Here is a 21,943-nt window from a genome sequence, read left to right as displayed (position 1 = left end):
CAGGAGGGATGCCTCACTCCTCAGCCTGGCGCTCCACACGCATCCTAGCTGGACCCTCACCCGCGCTTCCCAAGGACCTGGAACACAGCACGTCCTCCCGCTGGAGTCCCCGTTCCTGCCACACTCTCAGGCACCCTGCTGTCCACAGCACCCTCTACCCAATCCTCCCTGTCCCTAGTCAGGCTCAAAAGCACCTCTTCCCCCAGGGAAGGGAGCTCTGGGCTTCCCCTCGGGCACCTCCCTTAGGGGGGCTTTCTAGGTGCTCAGAATGTGGCAAGGGGTCTGGGCACAGCGGACAAGCCAGGTGGACCTGCTGCCCACTCCAGAGGCGATCCAGAGCGGTGAGGAGAGATCTGGCCTCGGGATCCACTGGGGCCCACTGTGGCCTCCACCAGAGAACAAAGGCTCTCAATGGGGCAAATGCGCCCAGTTAGGGACAGAAGCAGAGGCCGGCAGCCTGGGCAGCACAGGGTGCGTTGCGGTGGTCACTCCCAGGAGACACCAAAGTGCACAGCAGAAGACCGAGGCTGGACACTGGGTGCCCGCTCCTCAGGTGATTCGATGCCACCAGCATCCCAAGGTTGTTCCTGGGCTCAAATTGTGGGTTCCCGTGGAACTAAACATCGGGTGGGCCAAATGCCAAGCAGGCACAGGGGGCAGACAGATGGAAAAAAAGAGAACAGTCCCTTAGGAGAACCCTGGCGCTTTGTACTTGCCCCAACATGCACCAGTTCCCGCCCATCAAGCAGACCCCTCTGCACTGGCTGCCCCTCCCTGAGCGGCAGCCCCTCCCTGACTGCCCATCTGAAACAGCCCCGTCCCCCTCCTGCTCCGTCTCCTTCACTCTGCCCCAAGAGGTGCCCGGTCCCTGCCTGCTGGGGAGCAGACATCCCTGAGGCGACCACATCAGCCCCGCAAGAGGCCAGCGTGAACAACGCCCCTGCCCTTCTCAATGCAGGAACTGCTCCTCCGAACTCGAGACACAGACAGCGAAGTCCTAACTTAGACGTCCACGGACAAGCAGCCCATGCCCTGCAGGTCTGCCTTCTTGTGAAGAAGTGTGAAAATCACCCCAGAGCTAACACTTCACAAAAGCGGCGTCCAGTGGACAGGATTGGGCAGGGGCGGGGGGACCAAGAGGGGCCATCACATCTTCCCCAATAGCAAGGGCTCAGGGACAGCCCCCCCAAATCGGCGTAACAGCTCGGATAGCCACGGCTTTTCCTGCTCTCGTCTTGATCTGCCGGAGCCCCTGGCAGCTCCTGCACATGGGCAGATGTGCAGACACCCCCTTTCTGATGTCCAGCGTTGGCCTTCCGTCTAGTGACCAGGGCTCAGGTCCAAGCCTACCCTCCGCTGGCTTACCAAGCTGGGCTCAAGGCCAGTACCACTCCCCACTGGCTGACCGGTCTTGGGCAGGTCTTGGCAGCGTAAAATGCAGACACTCCTCCTCCCTCGCAGGGTGGGAGCCTGGCCCCGGTGTCGGAGGCCCACTCCTCCCCATCCCCCTTAAGAAGAGGCCCTGGCGGGCTGCAGGCAGCAAAGCCAGCACCTGACGCGCCTGGCTGACACGGAAGTGGATCTTCCACCAGCGAGAGGGGCGCGCAGCCCTTCCGCAGTACATCCCCGGGCTGGAGACCTACCTGCAGACCCCTGTGCCCAGGTGCTCACCCCAATGCGGTGAGCGTGTTCCCAAATCCATAATCGAATCCGTAACTGCAGCCCAGCTGAGAGGTCTCTCCAGACCCTGCTTCTTGGGGGTGGGCGCAGGATCCCTGGTTCCCTGGTGCCCCACACAGCGGCCCCAGCTTCAGGTACGAGCCAGAGCCACGTATTCAGACTGGGCGGCGTCTGGCCGCTGGCTTGTCTACTGCTCTTTCCTCACTGGGACCCAGTTCCTGAACCTTTGGGGTCTGTTTCCCTGACAAGCAAATGGAGATTAAAATACCTGCCTGCCTCCAGGATCGCTGTGAGAGCCCAGGCGGCAGGGGACACAGAGGATGTGGCCTGCAGACGGTCCAGCCTCAAGAGCTCCTCAGTACCCAGACCACTTCTGAGCTGTGTGCAGAGGTGATCACGGCATTGGTATTAAGGCCTCAGTGACCGCAGAGCTGAACGGGGCTGGGCGCGTGCAGGCTGGGCCCATTCCCCCACAACCTCTCTCCAACAAGACCAGCACCACACGCACGCACACGCACACACACACACAGGCCTGAAACACCTGTGGCGTCGGATGCCACGAGAAGACCTAAACTGGGCAGGGACTTCCTAGTCGCCACATTTTTGCTCACTGTTCTCTCTGCCCCAGCAAAGGGCTGATGGCTGAGCAGCTGACAGACTGAAAGCCTCCCCTCCTGGGGCTCTCCCGGCCCCACTCTACCGTCCTCACCGCCTCTGACTGGTCCTTCCATGTCCTTCAAGGGCTCTTCTTCCCGGCATCCAACTGGGTCTCCGTAAGCTCACTCCCGGGGGGCGGGCACGGGCCGCCCCACTCCACCCCACGCCGCTCTTCTGAACTGCTCATCCAAACCTCCCTGCCTCTGGGACAGCTCCGCCTGTCGACAGCCACAGCCATCACCCCACCCATCGCCCCATTGCCTCACAGAGAGAAGCCCAGACTCTGAGGCCAAGAATGCCTGGGGCTGAATCCCAGCTCTGCCAAGGGCTGGCTGGTTGGCCCTGGGAGGTTTGCGGAGTTCTCTGAGCCTCACTTTCCTTAAACATAAAATGGGAATCAAAGTTCCTCCCCCACAGAGTTGCTATTGGGATGAAATGAGTTACCACACATGCAAAACCCCTAGTCCTTCCTCCTTAATTATGATGATTTATTATCTCTGTCGGCAGCTGTACACCAGGCCTCATTCCATTCCTTCCCTCTCACAACCAATCCAACCACCAAGTCAGAAGCCCTTACCTCCATCTACGGCCACGACCCTAGTCAGTGGCTGGCCCACCTGAGGCATGAAGTCCAGGTCCACAGGGTCTCCCTGCCTCTAGGCCTGGTCCCCTCCAATCCCCCCTGTGCTACCACAGTGACTCACCCAACACCCAGTCTGGTTAGCTCACTCCTCTGCCTCCATCTTTAAATGATGGAGGCTCACCAGACTCCTCAGTGTATCTTCAAGTACGATTTTACATTTCCCATAAGTTAAAAAATAACTTTCAGTGGCTTCCTAATACCCGCAAGAGGAATTTTAAAAACAGTTTGGGGCTTCCCAGGTGGCACAGTGGTTAAGAATCTGCCTGCCAATGCAGGGGACATGGGTTCGAGCCCTGGTCCGGGAAGATCCCACATGCCGCGGAGCAACTAAGCCCGTGTGCCACAACTCCTGAGCCTGCGCTCCAGAGCCCACGAGCCACAACTACTGAGCCCACGTGCCACAGCTACTGAAGCCCGCGCACCTAGAGCCCGTGCTCCGCAGCAAGAGAAGCCACCGCATCGAGGAGCCCGCGCACTGCAACGAAGAGTAGCCGTCGCTCGCCGCAACTAGAGAAAGCCTGCGCGCAGCAATGAAGACCCAACGCAGCCAAAATAAATAAATTAATTAATCAATTAAAAAAAAACAACCGTTCAAAGGTATAAGGTTAACAAAAGATCTAGAGAGACACAAAAGCACTTACTCAAAATGTTAACTCCAGCCAAGAGTTCTATGAGTTCCCCAGGGGGCCCCTTTAGGGAAATGCCTAAAGCATTTGTGGACAGCAAAGTGACTCCTGAACCATAATTCAAGGCGATGTGAAAACGTAAAAGATGGGGACAGGCCACACCAGGGCACCCACCGTCATTAGGCATGACCCGCCCCCCCCCTCACCCCCCGCCCGCCCCAACACCAAGATAAACGAACAGCCACCCAGGCTCACCAGCTGGGGGATACACCATCACTGAAAAAAGGCACCGCCCCCCAAGGAGCCTCTCTGGGTTTCCATGAGAACACACAGGGTAACAAGACCCCTGCCCCACAATCTCCTCCCCCTACCCCACGCATTCTCCCCTGCCCCCAAGTCCTGGTCCTGCCAGACACAGTCTGTTCTGGAACCTGGACCAGGGAGCAGCCTGCCTACCTGCGAGAGCTTGCTGGACCCTGCTGGGCTTCGACATCTGCACGGGCACCGTGGCGGGGACGCTCCTGGGGCTGCTCACTGGACCGCTGGGCAGGGAGGCACTTGGGGAGAAGAGAGGGCAGAGCTTAATGTGCGGAGCCGACTTAGCAGAAACAGGAGCCGGAGAAACACCGAGTGAGGAAGACACGGGTGCTGCCGAGGCCCCTTTGTGGTTTCACTTCCTGCAGCTGCCTCTGTACAGTGAGGGCTTCTGTTTTTTTCTTTTTTTAAAGAAAAGATCCCGATGAAGAGTATCTGGAAGGAGGAGCAAAGAGATCTGATGTTCACTCCTCTCAGACCCAAACTAACCAAGAAAGAGAATCTGAATACTTGATGTTAAGCCAGAGGCCGGCCCGCCATCACTTCCCCTGTGAAAATCAAGCGACAAAAGTCAAACTCCAAGTTGGGCCTTGGGGAGGGGAAGGAACCGTAGGCAGGGACGGGGCAGCGACACGAAAGAACACTGCTGGGGATGAACCTCATCTTTTTACAAGGTATCGAGAATGAAGCTTTGGCTGTCAAAAAACGTTCTCCTGGACAATCAGAGACTCTGAAGACAAACCTAAAAGAATTATGAACTCACCAGCTTCATCAAAAGGAGGGCTCTGTGGTTCCCCGCAGAGCGGAAGTCCAGCAGAAACCACTCTGAGTGGTCCAGACCAGTACCACCAGTAACAGGACCAACCAACATCAGAAACCCCAAGAGAAGATGCTCCGAGAAGGAAATAACACCCCTTTTGTGGTTCTTGCCAAAACAGCATAACCTCAGTCCAGTCATGAGAAAACGTCTGACGAACCCAAATTAATGGCCATTCGACAGGAGGCCACAGGAGGAGGAACAGGTGGAGGAGGAGAAATGACAACTGGACGCAAAGTGGGATCGTGGGACAGAAAGACAACTGCAGAGGAAACACCGATGAAAGTGGGAAAAGTCTTTAGCTAACAGTCCTGCACCAGTGGTGAGCCTCTCTCTGGTTCTGAGCCGCACCATGTTTACGAAAGACGTTAACGCGAGAAGTCAAGTAAGGGCGGTGGGGAAACTCTGTACTATTTCTGTGACTTTTCTGTAAATCCCAAATTAGTTCAAAATACAGGAAATTTTTTTTTCAATGAAGGTCTTGCTTCCCACAGTGACTAATTCCAGGTCTCTCACTTGGTTTTAAGCCGTTATATTTTTAAACGGTAATAAACCCGTGCCATTATGGTTTCAGGGAGCCCTGCCCTGGGGACAGCTGGCGTAGATGGCCCGCCATGCCTGCTACCTCCTCCCCCTCCCGGTGACTGCGTCCTCCAATCCAGCACTGCCCATGTTCAAGGTGACGCAGTGGGAAGGGTTTTGAAACCCTTCCACGCAGTCCCTCCACTGGAGCTCCCCAAGGACAGGCCCTGGGCATGTTCCTCTCTGTTCCACTGGGCCCAGCCTGGATCCAGGAGCTGGGAAGGTGCTCAGGAAACGATGGACGCCTCCAGTCTGCTGTGCCACCCTTACAACGGTCGGCAAACCAGCAACCACCTGGTTACGGCAAATGCTTCTGGAAGCTGCCCAGATCCTTCCCTACTGCTGGCCTGGGGTCACGGGTCCCACTGGTGGACACAATAGGGAGCTGCTGGTTCTGACCCAAATCAGAAAATTTCACACTGGCTGGTACTGGTTTTCATTTCTGGACTATTCTCCCCAAACAGAATAACCTGTGCGGCCACGCTTCCCGCCACCCTTGTCTACCCTCAGCCCCAAGAGGACAATGGAACTGGATCAGGGCGCTCTGATGATGTGGGGGTCGGGGAGGCGGGGGGGGGGTTAGGTGTGTAGGACACTAGGGCTAAGGTTTTGGCCCCGCTAAACTCCCTTTAATTTGAAGCCACGCCCCAAACCCTTCCTGAGCCTGTTTCTTCAATTCTCAGGTTCTAGAAGTGAAGAATTTGAGAAGATACAGCCCTTGGAGGCATCCTTCATCTCCCAAGCCAACCCGACAGGGAGCACTAAGCTTCAGCCCATAACCAGGAGGCTGGAAAGCCAAAGCCTGGCTCTGCCACTGCACTGGGCTACTCAGTGGGCTGGGCATCACTGGCCCAGCGGGGGTCCGAGAAGCGGGATCCTCCCTTGCTGGTGAGAGGAACGTATCTGAGGGAGAAAGCCTAGGTTCTAGAGCAGAAAGCAGACAGGCAGTAAGGCTTCCAATGAGCAGCTCACCCTGGAACTGGGACCAGGAACCACGGCTAAGTTCAATCTGCTTAGGGGTCTCACGATGTTGTCACTTGCCCTGCGACCTTCCCCAGCTCCTCCCCCATGCATTCCTCTGCTGTGATCAGAAGGAACAGAGCAGTAAAAGGATCCAGTGGGGGACTTCCCTGGTGGCGCAGTGGTTGGGAGTCCGCCTGCCAACGCAGGGGACACGGGTTCGAGCCCTGGTCCGGGAGGATCCCACATGCCACGGAGCAACTAAGCTCGTGCGCCACAGCTGCTGAGCCCGCACGCCCTGGAGCCCATGCTCCGCAACAAAAGAAGCCACCACAATGAGAAGCCCACGCACCTCAATGAAGAGTAGAGACTCCACTTGCCGCAACTAGAGAAGGCCCGTGCGCAGCAATGAAGACCCAACGCAGCCGAAAAAGAAAGACAAAAAAAAAAAAAAAGGATCCAGTGGGTCCCAAGATGGGGACTCTCAGAGGTGCACAGAACCTCAGAGGTCGCTGATCTCCCTGCACCGTCCTCTAAAGGGCTCAAACTGGCAGAGTGTTCCCCGATGTGGGGGCACCATATGCCCATGAAGTGCCCTTCCGAGAGTTCCCTCTCACCTGCCTCATGCACCCGTCCCACCTGCTGGGTTCCTGGCTCTACCTACTAGGCCCTCCCTGCCTTGCCTGTCTGGGACCGTCTCCAGGAGCTTCCAAGCGGAGCTGGGAACACGAGACAGGAAGATTTCTAGTCTTCTCCGCAGACAGGACTGGACAGTCCCAAACAGGGGGCAGAGCTAGAAGGCTGGACAGTGAGGCACACAAAGCCTGGTCCAGCTCCCCACAGGCTGCCACCCACCGGGGAACCTCTGAGCACGCGCAGTACAAGAAGCGTACGATGTGGAACCTGGCAACCCCCTTCCAGCCCCCGCAGCGCTTAAAAGCTGGGTGCCCTGGTGCATGTCGAGTCCCCTCTCTGAGTTTTACTTTCTCTCTCTGTAAGATGTGAGCAATTCCCCAAGGCCCCCAGGGTGTCTGCGGGGCTCAATCTGCAGCACCATCCAAGTGCCCGCTGTTTCCTAGGTCTGAGCGGAGCCAGGCGGCTCCGGGAGGGCTGCAGGGCCCTCACCAAATCCTGAAATCCACAGCCCTATCAGAGCAGAAGGAAACTTCAGAAACTGACCCGCCCAATTCTGTAAACTTCAGAGAGGAAAAGAGAACAGAGTGCAGCCGAGGGCCTACAGCGAGTCAGGGGCAAGGACCCACTGGAACCCAGGACCCCAGTCCCACAAGTCTGAAGAGCCTGGCCGATACTGGGAGGGCGTGGGGTGCTTTCAGAGGCTGGGAGAACAGCAGCAGCAAGAACAGAGCTGACGAAAGCAAACTGAGAGCCGTTTTCCTAGGCCGGGTTAGTGCAGGGACTAAGCTCCCCGAGGCCTAGCCACACCAAAGCTGCAATAGAGGGCTGGCCCTAATCACCACCCGAGCCATCAGAATGCTAAACCAGCCGGCACACCCTCTATTACAGAATCTGTGCGTGACACATTTTGGAAAGTCTTCCATCCAACATCACTGAAACACAAGTTTTGGTGCTTAAAGGGATAAACTTCAGCTACTAGGAAATTTACTTAAACCCAGCGGCTCAGTGACAAATCATGTGTCTTCTCCATGGATTACTGCCTACTCGGAAAGGCTCCTGGGGCAACAGGCAAATCAGTCAGCCAAGGTTTTACCCAGATTGAGCAAGAAGTGATTTGAAACTATGTGGGTTACAAAAAAAAAAACCACATGGGTTCCACAAATTTTGATTTCACTGACTCACATGTCCTTCCCAACAGCTACCAGTAAACACTTTCTCCTCCACACACGCGGTAACCTTCACCTGATGCTGCTGCCATTCACTTGGCTTTGAGAACTATATCACAGCCGCTAGAAGACTAAGGTGCCAGGTGTTTTCAAATCCTTCCGGCCCTGCTGGGTCAGGGATTTATTAACCCCCCTCTGGCTCTACAACAGCCATTAGAGAAGGGTTAACTGCAGAGAACCACACTACAAATTAGACAGGAGAACACCGGCCCCTGCGAGTGAATGTCACCCCTCCCAGCTCCTGAAGAGCTGCAGGAGGTCAAGGTGAACACCCCCTTCAGGCGGCAGGTCCCTTTGAGGCTGTTTCACCTGCCAGAGCCTGCTGGCCCAGCTCCCTCCTGGTTTACAACGCAGGGCAGCAGGGTAAGCAGCAACACGCACGACTCAGCAGCAAAGGTAAGGCCGTCTGGCCCGGCAGCCTTCCATCCTGTAACTGGCCTGGATGGCACTGACGGGACCCACCTCAGTAGCCTCTTGGGCCCTCAGGCTGGGGAGGGGAGACCAGAGAAATATCAGGGGAGACTGATGGGCGCCCCATACCAAAAGAAAGCAACAAAGCCCATGAAGTCGCCTGGCTCAATCCCAGCATCCCAGCTCTAGAACCATCTAGAAACTTGCCAGTTAATTTGTAAGAACATAAGCCCCAGGAGGCTAGGCAAAGCTGACCTAGTCATAAAAGCAGCTCCAACCTTGCTGATAATCCTTCTGGGCTGGCAAACATGACATGTTTTTCTCTAAAACAGACTGACTCACATACTGGAAGGGGCCTCACAGAGCACTGGGAGGGGCCTCATAGAACACTGGGAGGGGCATCACAGAGCAATGGGAGGGGCCTCACAGAGCACTGGGAGGGGCCTCACAGAACACTGGGAGGGGCATCACAGAGCAATGGGAGGGGCCTCACAGAACACTGGGAGGGACTGGGTTGGCATGGAGCCCAGCTTGCTTATGTCTCTGTGCAAGCCCACAGAGAAGGCCCAGGCCATACCTCCCTGTGCTCCCGATTCCCAGAGAGATCTCAGATCCACGTGCCCCAACTCCTGGAGTACACGTAGGAAGACACCCAGACCCAGGGGGCCCATCCCCTCCTCCGTGTATTGGCGGCTTCTGCGCGCACCCCTCAGGACGCCCTCTGCCTTCCTCTCACTCTGCCTTTTAGACAGCTTCAAGAACTCCACGTGGGGAGTTCCCTGATGGCCTAGCGGTCAGGATTTAGAACTTTCACTGTAGAGGCCCGGGTTTGATCCCTGGTCGGGGAACCATCCCACATGCCACGCTGCATGGCCAAAATACAAAAAAATAATTATTAAAAACAATTTTTTTTCAAAAAAAAAACCTCTACATGCCCCACAAGGGGCCTGGGTTTGATCCCAGCTCTGCCACTTCCTGGCTGTGCTGCCAACCTCGTCAGCCTCAATGTTCTCCCCTGTAAGCTGGGGACACCCCCTACCATATGGCCATTGGGAGGATTCACGAAATCACCCACACGGCCTGCTGAACAGGGCCCGGCTATAACATGTGCTTGGTGAGTGCCAGCTGTCACTGTCCTATCGAAGCTGGAAGGTCCTCTGAAGCCTAACTAGAAGCTGGCAAGGAGGTCTCGGCCACACTGGGGCGCTTCAGCCCTCCCTGTGGTCAGGTGGGCTGGTGGGCGGGCTTGGGTGAGTGACGTGGCACCGAGAGGCCGACTCCCTGGGAAACAGGGCGGCCACAGGCCTACACATCCAGTCACCACCCGCCCAGGTCACCCTCTCAGAAATCAGCCCCCATCCCGGCTAACACTCTGAGTTCTCAAAATGTTCTCCAGTCCCCAGACCCTCAATAATAATCGATGATGAGGCCCCTGATCACTGACAGGTCTCTGAGCATCCCAGATGCACCCACCACTGGCCACTCAGGGGTTTCCCCACTTTAAAGCGCCACCTGGTCTGGACGGGGCCCATTTCACCATCTCAGCGTGCCCTATGAGACATGGACTGCACCAGCACAGCAGCTGCCCTATGTCACCTGCTGCCACCCCCAACACGCTCAGCACCTTGCTCTCTCCTCAACCAACTTTTAAGCACCAAAGCTGGGCTCACAGCCTTCCCTGGATGAGGCCGTGGGCTCAGGAAGAGGGCTGAACCTTCCATGGCTGTGACTCCAGGGCCAGGCACATAGACGGAGTCAGAGAAATGTCCTCAGGTACCCGGCCCCAGCTATGTGGCACACAGGCACAGCCAAAAAAATCTTTAACTGCTCAGAGAGCCCAATTCTGCTGGGTCAATGAAAGGATCACTGGTTTTAACCCATGGGGCAACTACCAGCACTCAAGTGCCAGAAGTCAGGTAGGCTCCCCGGGACACAAGGCTGTGCACGGCGTGGCGCCTCAGCACCACGTGACACGTGCAGCGCTGGGGCACGTGCAGAGGGGATGACGCAGCAGGGACAGCCGAGGAGGCAGGTGCCGAGCCTGCGGGCATTTGGGGGGAGTCCTCCCAGCTAAAGAAGAGCAGAAACCCAAGCCCGCTAACAAGGCATGCGGGTGGACAAAACGACCGTCCGCGTAACACAAGATACCTGGCTGCGCCGGCAGCGGACAGTCCGGGGGGCTGATGCTGAGGTCCCACGTGGGAGAGGCTGGAGCGGTAGAGGGGCTGGTTCCCCAGGGAGGGCAGCGCCCCAGCCCAGAGGTTGGCGGTACTCAGCTTGGGCGCAGACCTGGCCCCAGAGAGTGAGGGCTTGTTGTACGGAGAAAAGGCCTGGTGGGCCCCCAAAACAACGGCGGTCCTGTGGGGTGGCTGGGGGACTGCGTAGGCAGGAAGGTTGGTCATGGAGTGGCGGTAGCGGCCTGACATGGGGCCGGCTGCGCCACCGCCGAGGCACTGATGGCAAGAGCAGGCCACTCCCGTGTGGCCCGGTGGGGCAATGACAGTGGTCGCTGGGTACGGGGGCCCTGCCTGGCGCCGCACGCTCCGGCAGAAGCTGGAAGTCTTGTTGGTCTGCGTGTGGGTGGCACAGTTGACGGTGTAGTTGTACCCCAGGGCAGCCAAGTCCACGAGCTGGGCGCCCCTGGCCACCTGCTGCTCCAGGTAGTCGCAGACACTGGCTTCATACGCCGTCCAGGAGCCGTCGTCACTCAGCCACTCCCAGACGATGCCCCGGCCCGGGGCCGAGTGCTGGGGAAACAGGTGCCTCCGCACAGCCCGCATGGTGCCTGTTTTAAAAGGAGCGTTGCACATATAAAGTTCACCTGCTAGCCACTCACCACCTCCCAAGAAAAGGGAGTTTAAAAATTCTTTTTTTCCTACAACCAAAATAAAACAACATGATCACGGTGTATATATGGTCATGCTGCTGTCTGACCTAAAGGCTGGCATTGACTATTCTCTCCAAATTTGGGGTGAAGGGTAGAGAGCTCTCTCTATGCAAAGAAACCGTGGATCAAAGGGACCAGTGGCAGAGAGGGACTAGCGCTTCTCAGCAGGAGTGAGGGATGCTGGACGCTTAGGTCAAAGACCAGCTGTGGCTCAAAATAGTCCTAAGGATGAAACCTATGTAGCCTGACTTAAAAAACTGAAAACAAAATGTCTGAAGAAAATTAAATAATCCATAATCCAACCACCAAGAGGAAAGCACAGGACATATATCGTATATTGTAACATATTCCTTCCCGTCTAGTCTCCTAGGCATGTATGTTTAGGTGTAGCTGACAATCATACTGAAAAACTTCCTGTTTTCATGTATGATGCCAGAAGTATTTATTATGTCTCTAAAACTCTGTAAAACTCTTTATTAACTGTTACACAGTTCTCTTACATGGATGTACTTAGATTCCTCTGGACTTCCCAGGTAGCAACTATTAGCAAACACCTGTGGTTAGCTTATATTAATAAACAAAACCAATTCGGGAGAGAAAGAAAAAAGTCAATTTGGGCCATGCTTCCAACAGTACTTGTCAAAAGGTGATCACTGCGATTACCTTCTACCTGGTCTCCCGACCTCAGCAGCCAGTGGGATACTCTTAACCCCCAAATCAGATTACGTCACTCCTCTGCCCTAATCTTCCCAGGGTTCCTCCTTTCAGAAGAAAAGTCGAAGTCCCTAAAGGGGTGGAAAAGCCCTGAACGACCTGCCCCTCCCTCCTTATCTGTCCCCAGCCCTTCCTGGTGACCAGGCCACCCAAGCTCAAACTTCAAAATGACCTCTCCCTGCGCTTTACACATGCATTCCCTGATAATCACTCATTGCTACCTAACTCATACACAGTTCTCGAATCATTTATCTTGTGCGCTGCGTTTCTCAGTGACTGCAAACATCATGAAGGCAGGGACTTTTATCTGCATCCACTGCCTGGAAGCCTGAGTCCTCACACCCTCGAGGAGGCTGCTACAGGGATTGGAGCAGGAGTCTTCAGGCTCGGCACTGGTGACATTCTGGGCTAATACCTCTTTGCTGTGGGGCTGTCCTGTACATTGTAGGACGTTTGGCAGCATCCCTGGCCTCTACCCGCTAGACGCTGGTAGCACCCCACCCCACAGTCCTGACCATCAAAAATGTCTCCAAACACTGCCCCCAGCTGAAAACCACTGATTTACAGGGATAGTGCACAGCTCTGGGAAGAAGCTGGTGGCCCCATTCTCAGTAATACTGAGCAAAAGACACACACACACACACACACACACACACGAAAGAAACATGAGTGCACAGGAGAGTGAAGTAACTTGCCCATGTGACACAGCTATCATACAGGAGCTGGAACCCATCACCAGGCCCTCTTAACTAGCATGGTGTGCCACCCCCATGCCAGCCGGCCTGCTTGCCTGCCTGCTGCCAGCGAGACCCTCAAATCCCTGCGGGCGGAAGCAGGCATTTCTGGTTTGGGAGACAAGGGGGAAAGGGGCTGGAACGGCCTCTGCACTGTGTTCCCAAGGCACCCCGTACCACTAAGGAACATCTCACACTGCTATCACTCCCACCACCTGCCTTCTGACCGTGTGCATTTCAGGGGCAGGATAACACTGAGAGTCAATTCTGTGACCCCCAACACCTAGCACGACGCCCAGCCCGAAACAGGCACTTGGACACATACTCGAGGCAGGAAGTGCCTTACCAGTGTCCTGGCGGAACTGCGTCCAGCTGGGGAGGTCGATGATATAAGGAGCCAGTGAGGGGTCAGCCTGGCCTAAGGGGATGCTGTGGGCCAGGCTCCCCAGCCCGAAGCGCTGGCCCTTCTGCTGGACAAACTGCTGCTCGATGTAGTTGCAAACAGTGGCACTGTAGGGGTGCCAGGTGCCCAGCCCGTCCTGCCATTCCCACACGGCCACTGCCACCGGGCTGGTGTACACCTGAGCCAGGGAAGGGCTTGGGGCCATGGCCATCTTCCCCAGGACGCCCTCTGTTCTCCCCACCGGCTTCAGACCACTCTGGGCTGCAGTCTCAGGTTCATTGCCCAGCGCTTCCAGGAGACCTGAAACAAGACAGACACGCAGTTACCGACGCACACGGTGGCCCTGCCAGAGTCAGTCTCAGTGCGGGGGGTGGGGGGGGGATCGTGCTTTTCCGCAGTCACTTTTTTCCCTAATACCTTAAGGGCATCGTGAACCAAGTACCTAATCCTGTCTCTTTGCTCAGGCAGCCAGGAAGAATTCGGAGTCAATCAAGCAGCCTCCTTACCTCTGCAAACGTCCAGGAAGACACAGTGGGTGCATTCTGGGTGCTAATCGTCAGCCCTGCTTCTGTCCTTTTGCCAGTAGTTTCCCCCTGGCCCAACTGCGAAGCGTGTCCTCTTATACTGTATGTATTTTCATGAGTCACCCCAATCCTCTGTGGACTGAGGCCAGCACGACCCCTTATACCTTTGTGAGGACGCCACACAGGTTTCCAAAGCAGGTTTGTTTGTGAGACACATATTAACACCTGCTATGCTACAGATGAAAAAAAACTATGTCTCAGAAAGGACCAGGGGCTCAAGGAGAGCCAGAGCTGCGACTCTAAGCATGGGCGGGTCCTAGCTCTGTCCAGGTGTCCAGGCTGCCCTGGTTTCCTGCACCATTAACCACAGAGGGCAGACCCTAGATAGACATTAACATCCTATGGGTGCTGAAGCCCTCCCTCTCTGGCCTCTCTGCACCCCACTCCCTGGGCCTGGGCCTTGCTGACCAGTGGTCAGCTCCAAAGACTTGACACCCATCTCCCAAGACATTCTTCTCCCAGTCACTCCCGCCCAGCTGCATCACTCAGGGCTTTCCCAGGCCATCCATCACATGAACTTCTCCTCCACGGCCCCGACCAGAACTCTAATGCCCACATACACATATGGCGGTCCCTGTCTTTCTGCCCCCTCAGAAGGCAGACACCCAGCGAGTCGGCCTTGTCCACAGCCACCTCGCCAGCCCCAGCACAGGCCGTGTCATGTAGCACGTGTTATACGTGGATTAGCTCAAAGCACGACTGAATGGAGGCAGATGAAGATTCTATGTGCCTGCAGCTGTTTGAAGAAGAAAGGGGGTCGGTGGAAGCTCCTAGGGTGAGAGAGGAACGGGGCCAAACAGACTGACAAGGCGGTATTTCTCCCACTTTACGGACAGGAAAACAAAGAAGTCAAGGTCTTATTGAAGGTCACACATACACTGGTAAGTGGTAGCACAGAGTGCAAACCCAGATCAACTGGCTCTAATGCCCATTTTCTTAGCGAGGAAAGCTCAGCATGAGCTCTACCTTGGGCTCCGCCTAAATAAACGTTAAAATCCTAGGGATGCTTAAGCCCTCTCTAGCCTCTCAGCCTCTCTGCACCCCACTTACTTAGAGAGGGGGGAGGGAGAAAAGGGAACGCGGTGGGGGGAGGGGAGGAAGGGAGAGAGGAGCCTGCATCTCAAGCTGTGAGCACCCTCAGCTGTTACGTCCACAGAGGGCCCTGGCGCCAACAGGGTTCCCAGTCACATCATCTGCTCCGATTCCCACACAATCCCCTTAAGTACAGACACTGAATTTTGTCCCTGTTTTGCAGATGAGAAAACTGAGGCCCCGGTGGTTTTGGTGACTCACTTTCATGGCCACTAATGAGGCTGGGACCCTGCCTGGGCTTTCGTTGCTGTCCCTGAGATTGTACTCCAGCAGGGTTTCAGTGAGAAGGCCGATACCACCTGCCCCACAAGGAAGGCAGAGCTGGAGGAGCACGTGACAGGGAAGAGGCACAGGCTGTGGTGTCCACACGCCGCATATTCACTGCACTCTACTCACTGTGTCACCTGGTGAAGGTACCTAAGCCCTCCAAGCCCGATTTCGCTTGGAAGTGGACATATCAACCTCTATTCTAAGTGCTTTTCTAGGGGATTCAGATGGATAGGTGTGTATAAAGCACCCAGAACAGCTCCAGGCACACAGCCGATATCAGCCAATCTTGGCCTCCCTCCCTTTCTCTGCTCCCCTCCAACCCAGCACCTCCCACCCCTCAAGTCTAGGTGAGGAGTGGCGGCCCAGGGCGGCACTGAGCTACCCGGCCTGAGAACGTGGGCGATGAGTCAGGCCTGCAATAACTCTGAGCACACATAGGGGGGCCAGGGCCACCCCTGAGCTGCCAACCGCTCCAACAGTAGCACGCATCCCGCCATGGAGGATTAGACCCGGGATGCCCTCGAGATGGCTGGCGAGCTTATTAGCTCAGCGCCTGCAACTAGAGGTCTCTGGACCCACATCCAGGTACAAATCACAGGACTGGTTTCAGGGCCAATTACTCCTGAGCCCAGACTTTCCCCCTGGCACCTCCTGGCAGGCGTCACTCATCTCTCGGGCAGCAGGGGCCTCCCATGTACCAGCACACGTGGTATGTTCCAGCATGTCCACACCCCCCCAGATGAACCAACTCGGATAACTCTGCCAAACAGCCTGAGAACTACACTCGAGAACTTCAGCTAAGCTCTTCATGAACGTGTTTGGCCTACAGACCGCAGGCACACGATGGTCCAGGCTCTGTCAGGGTACTAGAGACCCAGAGATGAGAAAGACACAGCACACGGCCCCTCCACGACCGGCCACTGTCCCCACTAATACCAAGGCCTCCACCTTTTGTCCACATGCATCAAATTCTAGCAAGTGCCAGAACATTCGGAGCCATTTCCCACCTCCCAGACATTGATCCTGCTGGTGCCCACGTCCAGACTTCCATCCTCTCTGCGCCTAAGCCCCCAGCAATGTGCCCATCCTTCCAGACTCAGCCACGGCACCCCGCTCTGAGCCACACCTTTAACAGAAAGTGCTGACCCCATCCTCCTGTGCGTCCTCACTGCATTCTCCATTTATCCAAACATACTGCATTTACTGGTTTCAGTATCTGTCCCCCCTCTCACCACCCCCTGAACAGGAACTCCCTGAGGGCAGAGCTGGGGCTGACCCAAAGCTGGGGCTGCAGCTCGTCAAATGCCTAATATCCCAGAGGGTCTAAAACACACGCGCCGAAAGAGAGGAGCACCTTCTGCTCCAGGCGCCTGGGGCACACTTGGCGCGATACCCAGAACACCCACTGATGTTCCCCTGGAACGCAGCAACCATGCACACGCAGTGGCCGTGTCAATGCACCCATTCTCTGTTACAGCCTCAGTCATCCCCAAGCTGCAGTTCAAAAACCTAATTTGTTTCGGCTCCTAATGATGGGGCTATTTAGGGTGCTCTTAATTATGAAAATTGTTATTATTCTAATTGGCCATGGAAAAACAGCCTTAGTCTGGGGGCAACCTAAACACTTTATGATAATGGAATAAGGGAATTCTTAAATAAATTATGGTACACCCCAATGATGGAATACGAGCCTTGAAAAATGTTTTTAAAAGGCTTTCAGACCTAGGATAATGCTGTTGACAAGTTAAAAATACCGGATATGTAACCGTATACACTATATGCTCTCAAGGGGGTGGGTGTGCCATTTACTGAGCACCTACTATGTGGCACGCACTCTGTCCGGTGCTCTTGCCATCCAGCTCTCTCAACCCTCAACTGCCCTTGAAGGTAAAGATTATCCCCATTTTACAGACATGAGAACCAAAGCCAAAAGCAATTAAGAATTTACTCAAGGTCAGACGGCCAGTCTGTGACACCAGGTTCTAATATAAGCTAATTTGTAAAAGGTGGGAAGGAACAACTCTGACATTTTCCTAGGAGTGATGGAGTTACGGGATATTTATTCTTTACCTCCTTCTGTACTGGCAAATGTTCTACAATGATCATATTACTTATTATGATCGAACAGAAGTTATTTTTAAAAAACTGTATCAAGGGGTTCCCTGGTGGCGCAGTGGTTAAGAATCTGCCTGCCAATGCAGGGGACACGGGTTCGAGCCCTGGCCCAGGAAGATCCCACATGCCGCAGAGCAACTAAGCCTGTGCGCCATGACTACTGAGCCTGCGCTCTAGAGCCCGCGTGCCACAACTACTGAGCCCGCGTGCCACAACTACTGAAGCCCTCGCGCCTAGAGCCCGTGCTCCGCAATGAGAAGCTACCACAATGAGAAGCCCACGCACCACAACGTAGAGTAGCCCCCGCTCACCACAACTAGAGAAAGCCCGCGCGCAGCAATGAAGACCCAACACAGCCAAAATAAATAAATAAATAAAAATTTAAAAAAAAAATGTATCAACAACTTTGACCACGAGAAAAACCAGCCTGCCTTCTCTTGCATTCTCTTGTCAGATTTAGCCACAAACGCCTGTGCACAGCCCCACGGCTCCGAGGCACAGAGGGACGCTACTGTCCTACCAGAGAGGGGTTTCACACAAAGGAAAAAAGTTGCATGTGTCCAGGAGTCTTTCTATTCCCAGGGGATTTACAAAAGCTTTAGAACAAGACCTGAGCTGACGCAGGAATCTGAGTGAAACTCATCCTGCCTGACTGTGGGCCTCCGGGTAGGGGAACCACACAAACGGATTCCTTACAGTTGCGGCCTCCGGGAAGAAGGCCCCGAGCGCGGCTTTTAAACTGGTGCCCAGACTGGGCGACTGTCAATTTGCCAACATGTGAGGACCCGTTTCCTCCCCGCAAAGCCCACCGAAATACAGAGTGGCCTGGCCCAGGCCTGAGTTGGGCAGTTCACCCTTGGCTCCATGCTCGGTGACCTTGGGACAGTCACAGCCCCTTTCCTGGGCTCCACTGCTCAGGCGGTTGGATGGGTTTTTCAGCCTCTCATAAGCAGCAGAACCCTTTTCCAAATGTGACCGTACGCTGCCCATCGATATGTAAAACGCAGAAGAGTGGGGTGCTCTTATGGACACAAGGGCTGCCCTCCATTCCTACTTCCTGAGAGGTCCAGGAAGCTGTTGTGCGGGACAGAGGCGTTCTGAGGGGCACGGATCGGAGACCAGTGAGACCGGGTGGACTTCAAACCCTAGTTCCATGCTGCGTCACCTTCAGGTGCTTTCCAAGAAGCATGGGCCTGCAACTCCACACCCCACCAGCTGACACGGTGCGCATGACCGGTAAGCAGAGCATGACCTTCAAAGACTCGTTACAGGGCAGCCGGCCACCCAGGCACTGTCAGAAAGCCTTCCCACGGAGATGGGAAAGTCGAATACTGCACACAAACACACCAAAGAAATGTTCTACTTTGCTAGACATGTTGTTTTTAATACAAATTTAAAACAATGGCCTATTATTTTTTTGCCTGTCAAAGCAGTAAAAATAATTTCAGTACTCAGTGCTGGCGAGAGCACCCTGAGATGTCACACTTCTGGGACGGATAAACCCTTTCCAGAAAACAGTTTGGTAACACGTATCAAGAGGTTTAAAAATGTTCACTTGCTTTGACATGATCATTAAAAAATCTATCAAAGGAGATGAGAGAAAAACTTCAACATAAAGATACTCCCCACAGCACTATTTTAACTTGGTAAAAGAGAAGCAGAGAGAAAACGCAGTAGAAACGGTACCAAAATGCTAAGGACTGCCTTGGAGTGCAGAAACTATTAGAGACCTTTGGTTCAACTTCCTTACATATCTGAACTTTTCACATTTTCTAAAGTGGGAAACTATTACTTTTGTTTTCAGAAACAAACCGCTACAATGCCCACCACTTTCAAAAGATCGTAAGTATGACACAAACCCCACCACTGTTACTTACCATCATTACTTCAGACGGCTGCTCCCATCCCAGTGGAGTTTCACTAACAGGCCTGTCAAAGTACCATGGCACCTCCTTGCCAAGAGACACCATGTCCCACCCCTGAGTTCCAAGGAAGTGCAAAAAACACACCATCCCGGTGCCCAAACTATTACAACAGGGGAGTGCTGCAAGGTAAGGCTTTTGTCTAGAAAAGAGATGGCTTACGCTGGTGCCACCCAGGCCTGACTAGGCTCCTGAGAGATGGAAGGAACTACACATGATTTGTCCCTTGCACATGGGGCTGCTAGAAGGGAAATAACTCCTCTCCTGGCTGGTGCCTGACTAGGGCCCTCCAGGGGCAGGTCAGAGCAGAACGTTCCAAATGGGGCTCAGAAAGCCACACAGTGGCCAGGAGGCAGGCCCCAGTGACCAACAGTTCCCCAGTGGGCAACCTCCCCCACCAGCACCAAGAGCCTGCTGCTCCTTCTTTGCCAGGAGCAACCTGACCACCCACAGGTCGTCAGAGCCTATCCTGGGGCCAGAATGGGGGAGCGGCGGAAGCAGTGGCAGGCACAGTGGCCATAATCACACCAGTGGCCACCAACCAAGAGCTTACTAGGTACCAGGCACCGTGCTCAGTATCTTATAAGTGTTCTCATTTAGTCCTCACATTCCTGAGCAAAGGGTATCATCTCCATTTCATAGATGAGAAAAGTGAGGCAAAAGATAAACAACTTGCCTGAGAAGCCACAGGTATAAGCAAACCCAAATCAGTTTGCAGAGGGATAAACTGATGTGGACAAATCAGCCTGCCAGATGTGTCTGCTTGACCTACTACACAGTTTTTAGTTTTTACAAATTGAGCCAATGTTTAAAAACTGGAATATCCACCATTAAAAAAAAAAAAATCCAGACTTCCAGCTTCTCTTGAAAACCAGAAAACCTGGCAACATTTGCAGGCCTGACCCAGATTCGTTATGCAGCCAGCAACGATGAGCTGCACCACTGTGGTGGCTCATACTACTCTCAAGGTTACCACAACTCTCCAGGGCAGAGCCGGCAAACTTCTCCTATAAAGGCCCGGAAGGTACATATTTTAGGCTTTGTAGGACACTGGGTGTCTGTTGCAACTCCACAACTCCACCACTGTAGTGTGAAAACAGCCAAAGGCCACACATAAACTAACCGGCGTGGTTGTGTCCCAATAAAACTTTACTAACAAAAAAAGGCTGTGGGGCTTCCCTGGTGGCGCAGTGGTTGAGAGTCTGCCTGCCGATGCAGGGGATGCAGGTTCGTGCCCCGGTCCGGGAACATCTCACATGTGGGCCTGTGAGCCATGGCCGCTGGGCCTGTGCGTCCGGAGCCCGTGCTCCATAACAGGAGAGGCCACAGCACTGAGAGGCCTCGTGTACCACAAAAAAAAAAAAAAAAAAAAAAGAGGCTGTGGGCTGGATTTGGCCCATGAGCCACGGTTTGCTGACCTCACTGCGGTCCCACTGAACTATAGTTGAGAAATACTTCTTTGAACCCGTTTCTCTATTGAAAAGTGGGAGAGTGCTTATGCCTCTGGCCAGCCTCCCCTATGACATGCCTGCCCTCTGTAGACATGTCAGTCTTTGCCCAACACCTGAGGGTGAAATACAGCATCCAACAGCACGGCAGGCAACATGTGGTAAGGGCCACCCCCAGGGAAGCCCAACCTGCTTCCCTTTCCTTGCATCAGGCAACTGGGCCCTGGCCTACCTCTCTTCTCTCCTCCCTCCCCTGTGACCCTCTCATCTGCTCCCATGGCTTCAATAATCCCATGCACGCAGAGCATCCAGATCTTTCTTCAGATGTCCTGCCTGAGTCCCTTAAGCCCTCTGCTCCAGCCATCGGCAACTCCAGTGAGAGCCCAGAACCGGCCAGGCTGTTTCATGCCCCTCACCCCCCACCATGAGTACCCATCCCACCTGTCCACTTACTCAATTCTTAATTCCCAGCCTGAGACTCTCTGTCCAGTGAAATCTTTCCTACATCCACTCCTGCCCTGCACGGAGAAGTGGCCTCTTCTAACCACCAATGTCCATGTGACATCTGAGTGCAATTATCTACTTGTCCCCTCCACTAGGGCACAGACTCCTAAAAGGCAAGGATTATGGTCAGGAAAAGATTTTTCAAACAAGGCACAGAACGCTGACTATACATGAAGAGATACATTTCACTGTGTTAAAATTAAGAATGGTTGTTCAACAAAACATGCCTCAAAGAAAGCAGAAAGTTAAAAGCTGGAAAAAGATATTCACAATAAGCACGAAGGATTAAAATCAAGGATATATAAAGAACTCTTACAGTCAATTTTCTTTTTAAAGCGCCAGGAACCCCACAGAAAAATTGCAAAAAAGTGAACATATAATTTATAGGAAACACACATGCCAATAAACTTATGAAGAGATGTTCGACATCAGGACTCAGGGACACAGAAATCAAGATCCCAAAGATCCCATTTTATACCCATTCCATTGGCAGAAATAAAAAAAAGTCAGCCTATACCAAGTGTTGGCAAGAGTGTGGAGCAAGTGGAAGGCCTACGTTCTGCTGCTGGTGGAGTGAAAACTCGTACAATCACTTCAGAAGAAGTCTAGTAACAACTACGAAAGTTGGACATTTATTCACCCTATGACCCAGCAAAATACCACCCCTCAGCTCATACCCAAGAAAACCTCTTGCATGTGTGCAACAGGAAACGTGTA

General features: G+C 54.2%; 1 protein-coding gene across 2 annotated transcripts in view; it reads right to left on the bottom strand.

Annotated features, from left to right (window-relative positions):
- Positions 1–21,943, bottom strand: part of DTX2 (deltex E3 ubiquitin ligase 2) — a 33,829-nt gene that overhangs the window by 8,050 nt on the left and 3,836 nt on the right. For both annotated transcript variants that reach the window (XM_079946105.1, XM_079946106.1), the window contains exons 4-6: positions 13,235–13,591; positions 10,702–11,338; positions 4,063–4,163 (exon numbers count right to left, since the gene is read on the bottom strand). In XM_079946105.1, the coding sequence (XP_079802231.1) occupies positions 4,063–4,163; positions 10,702–11,338; positions 13,235–13,591 (1,095 nt within the window). The remainder of the gene's footprint in view (positions 1–4,062; positions 4,164–10,701; positions 11,339–13,234; positions 13,592–21,943) is intronic.

This window comes from Stenella coeruleoalba (genome assembly GCF_951394435.1).
Source record: "Stenella coeruleoalba genome assembly, chromosome: 15".
NCBI classification, from domain to species: domain Eukaryota; kingdom Metazoa; phylum Chordata; class Mammalia; order Artiodactyla; family Delphinidae; genus Stenella; species Stenella coeruleoalba.
Note: the sequence above shows the minus strand (reverse complement) of the source record. Positions and strands in the feature narration are given on the sequence as shown.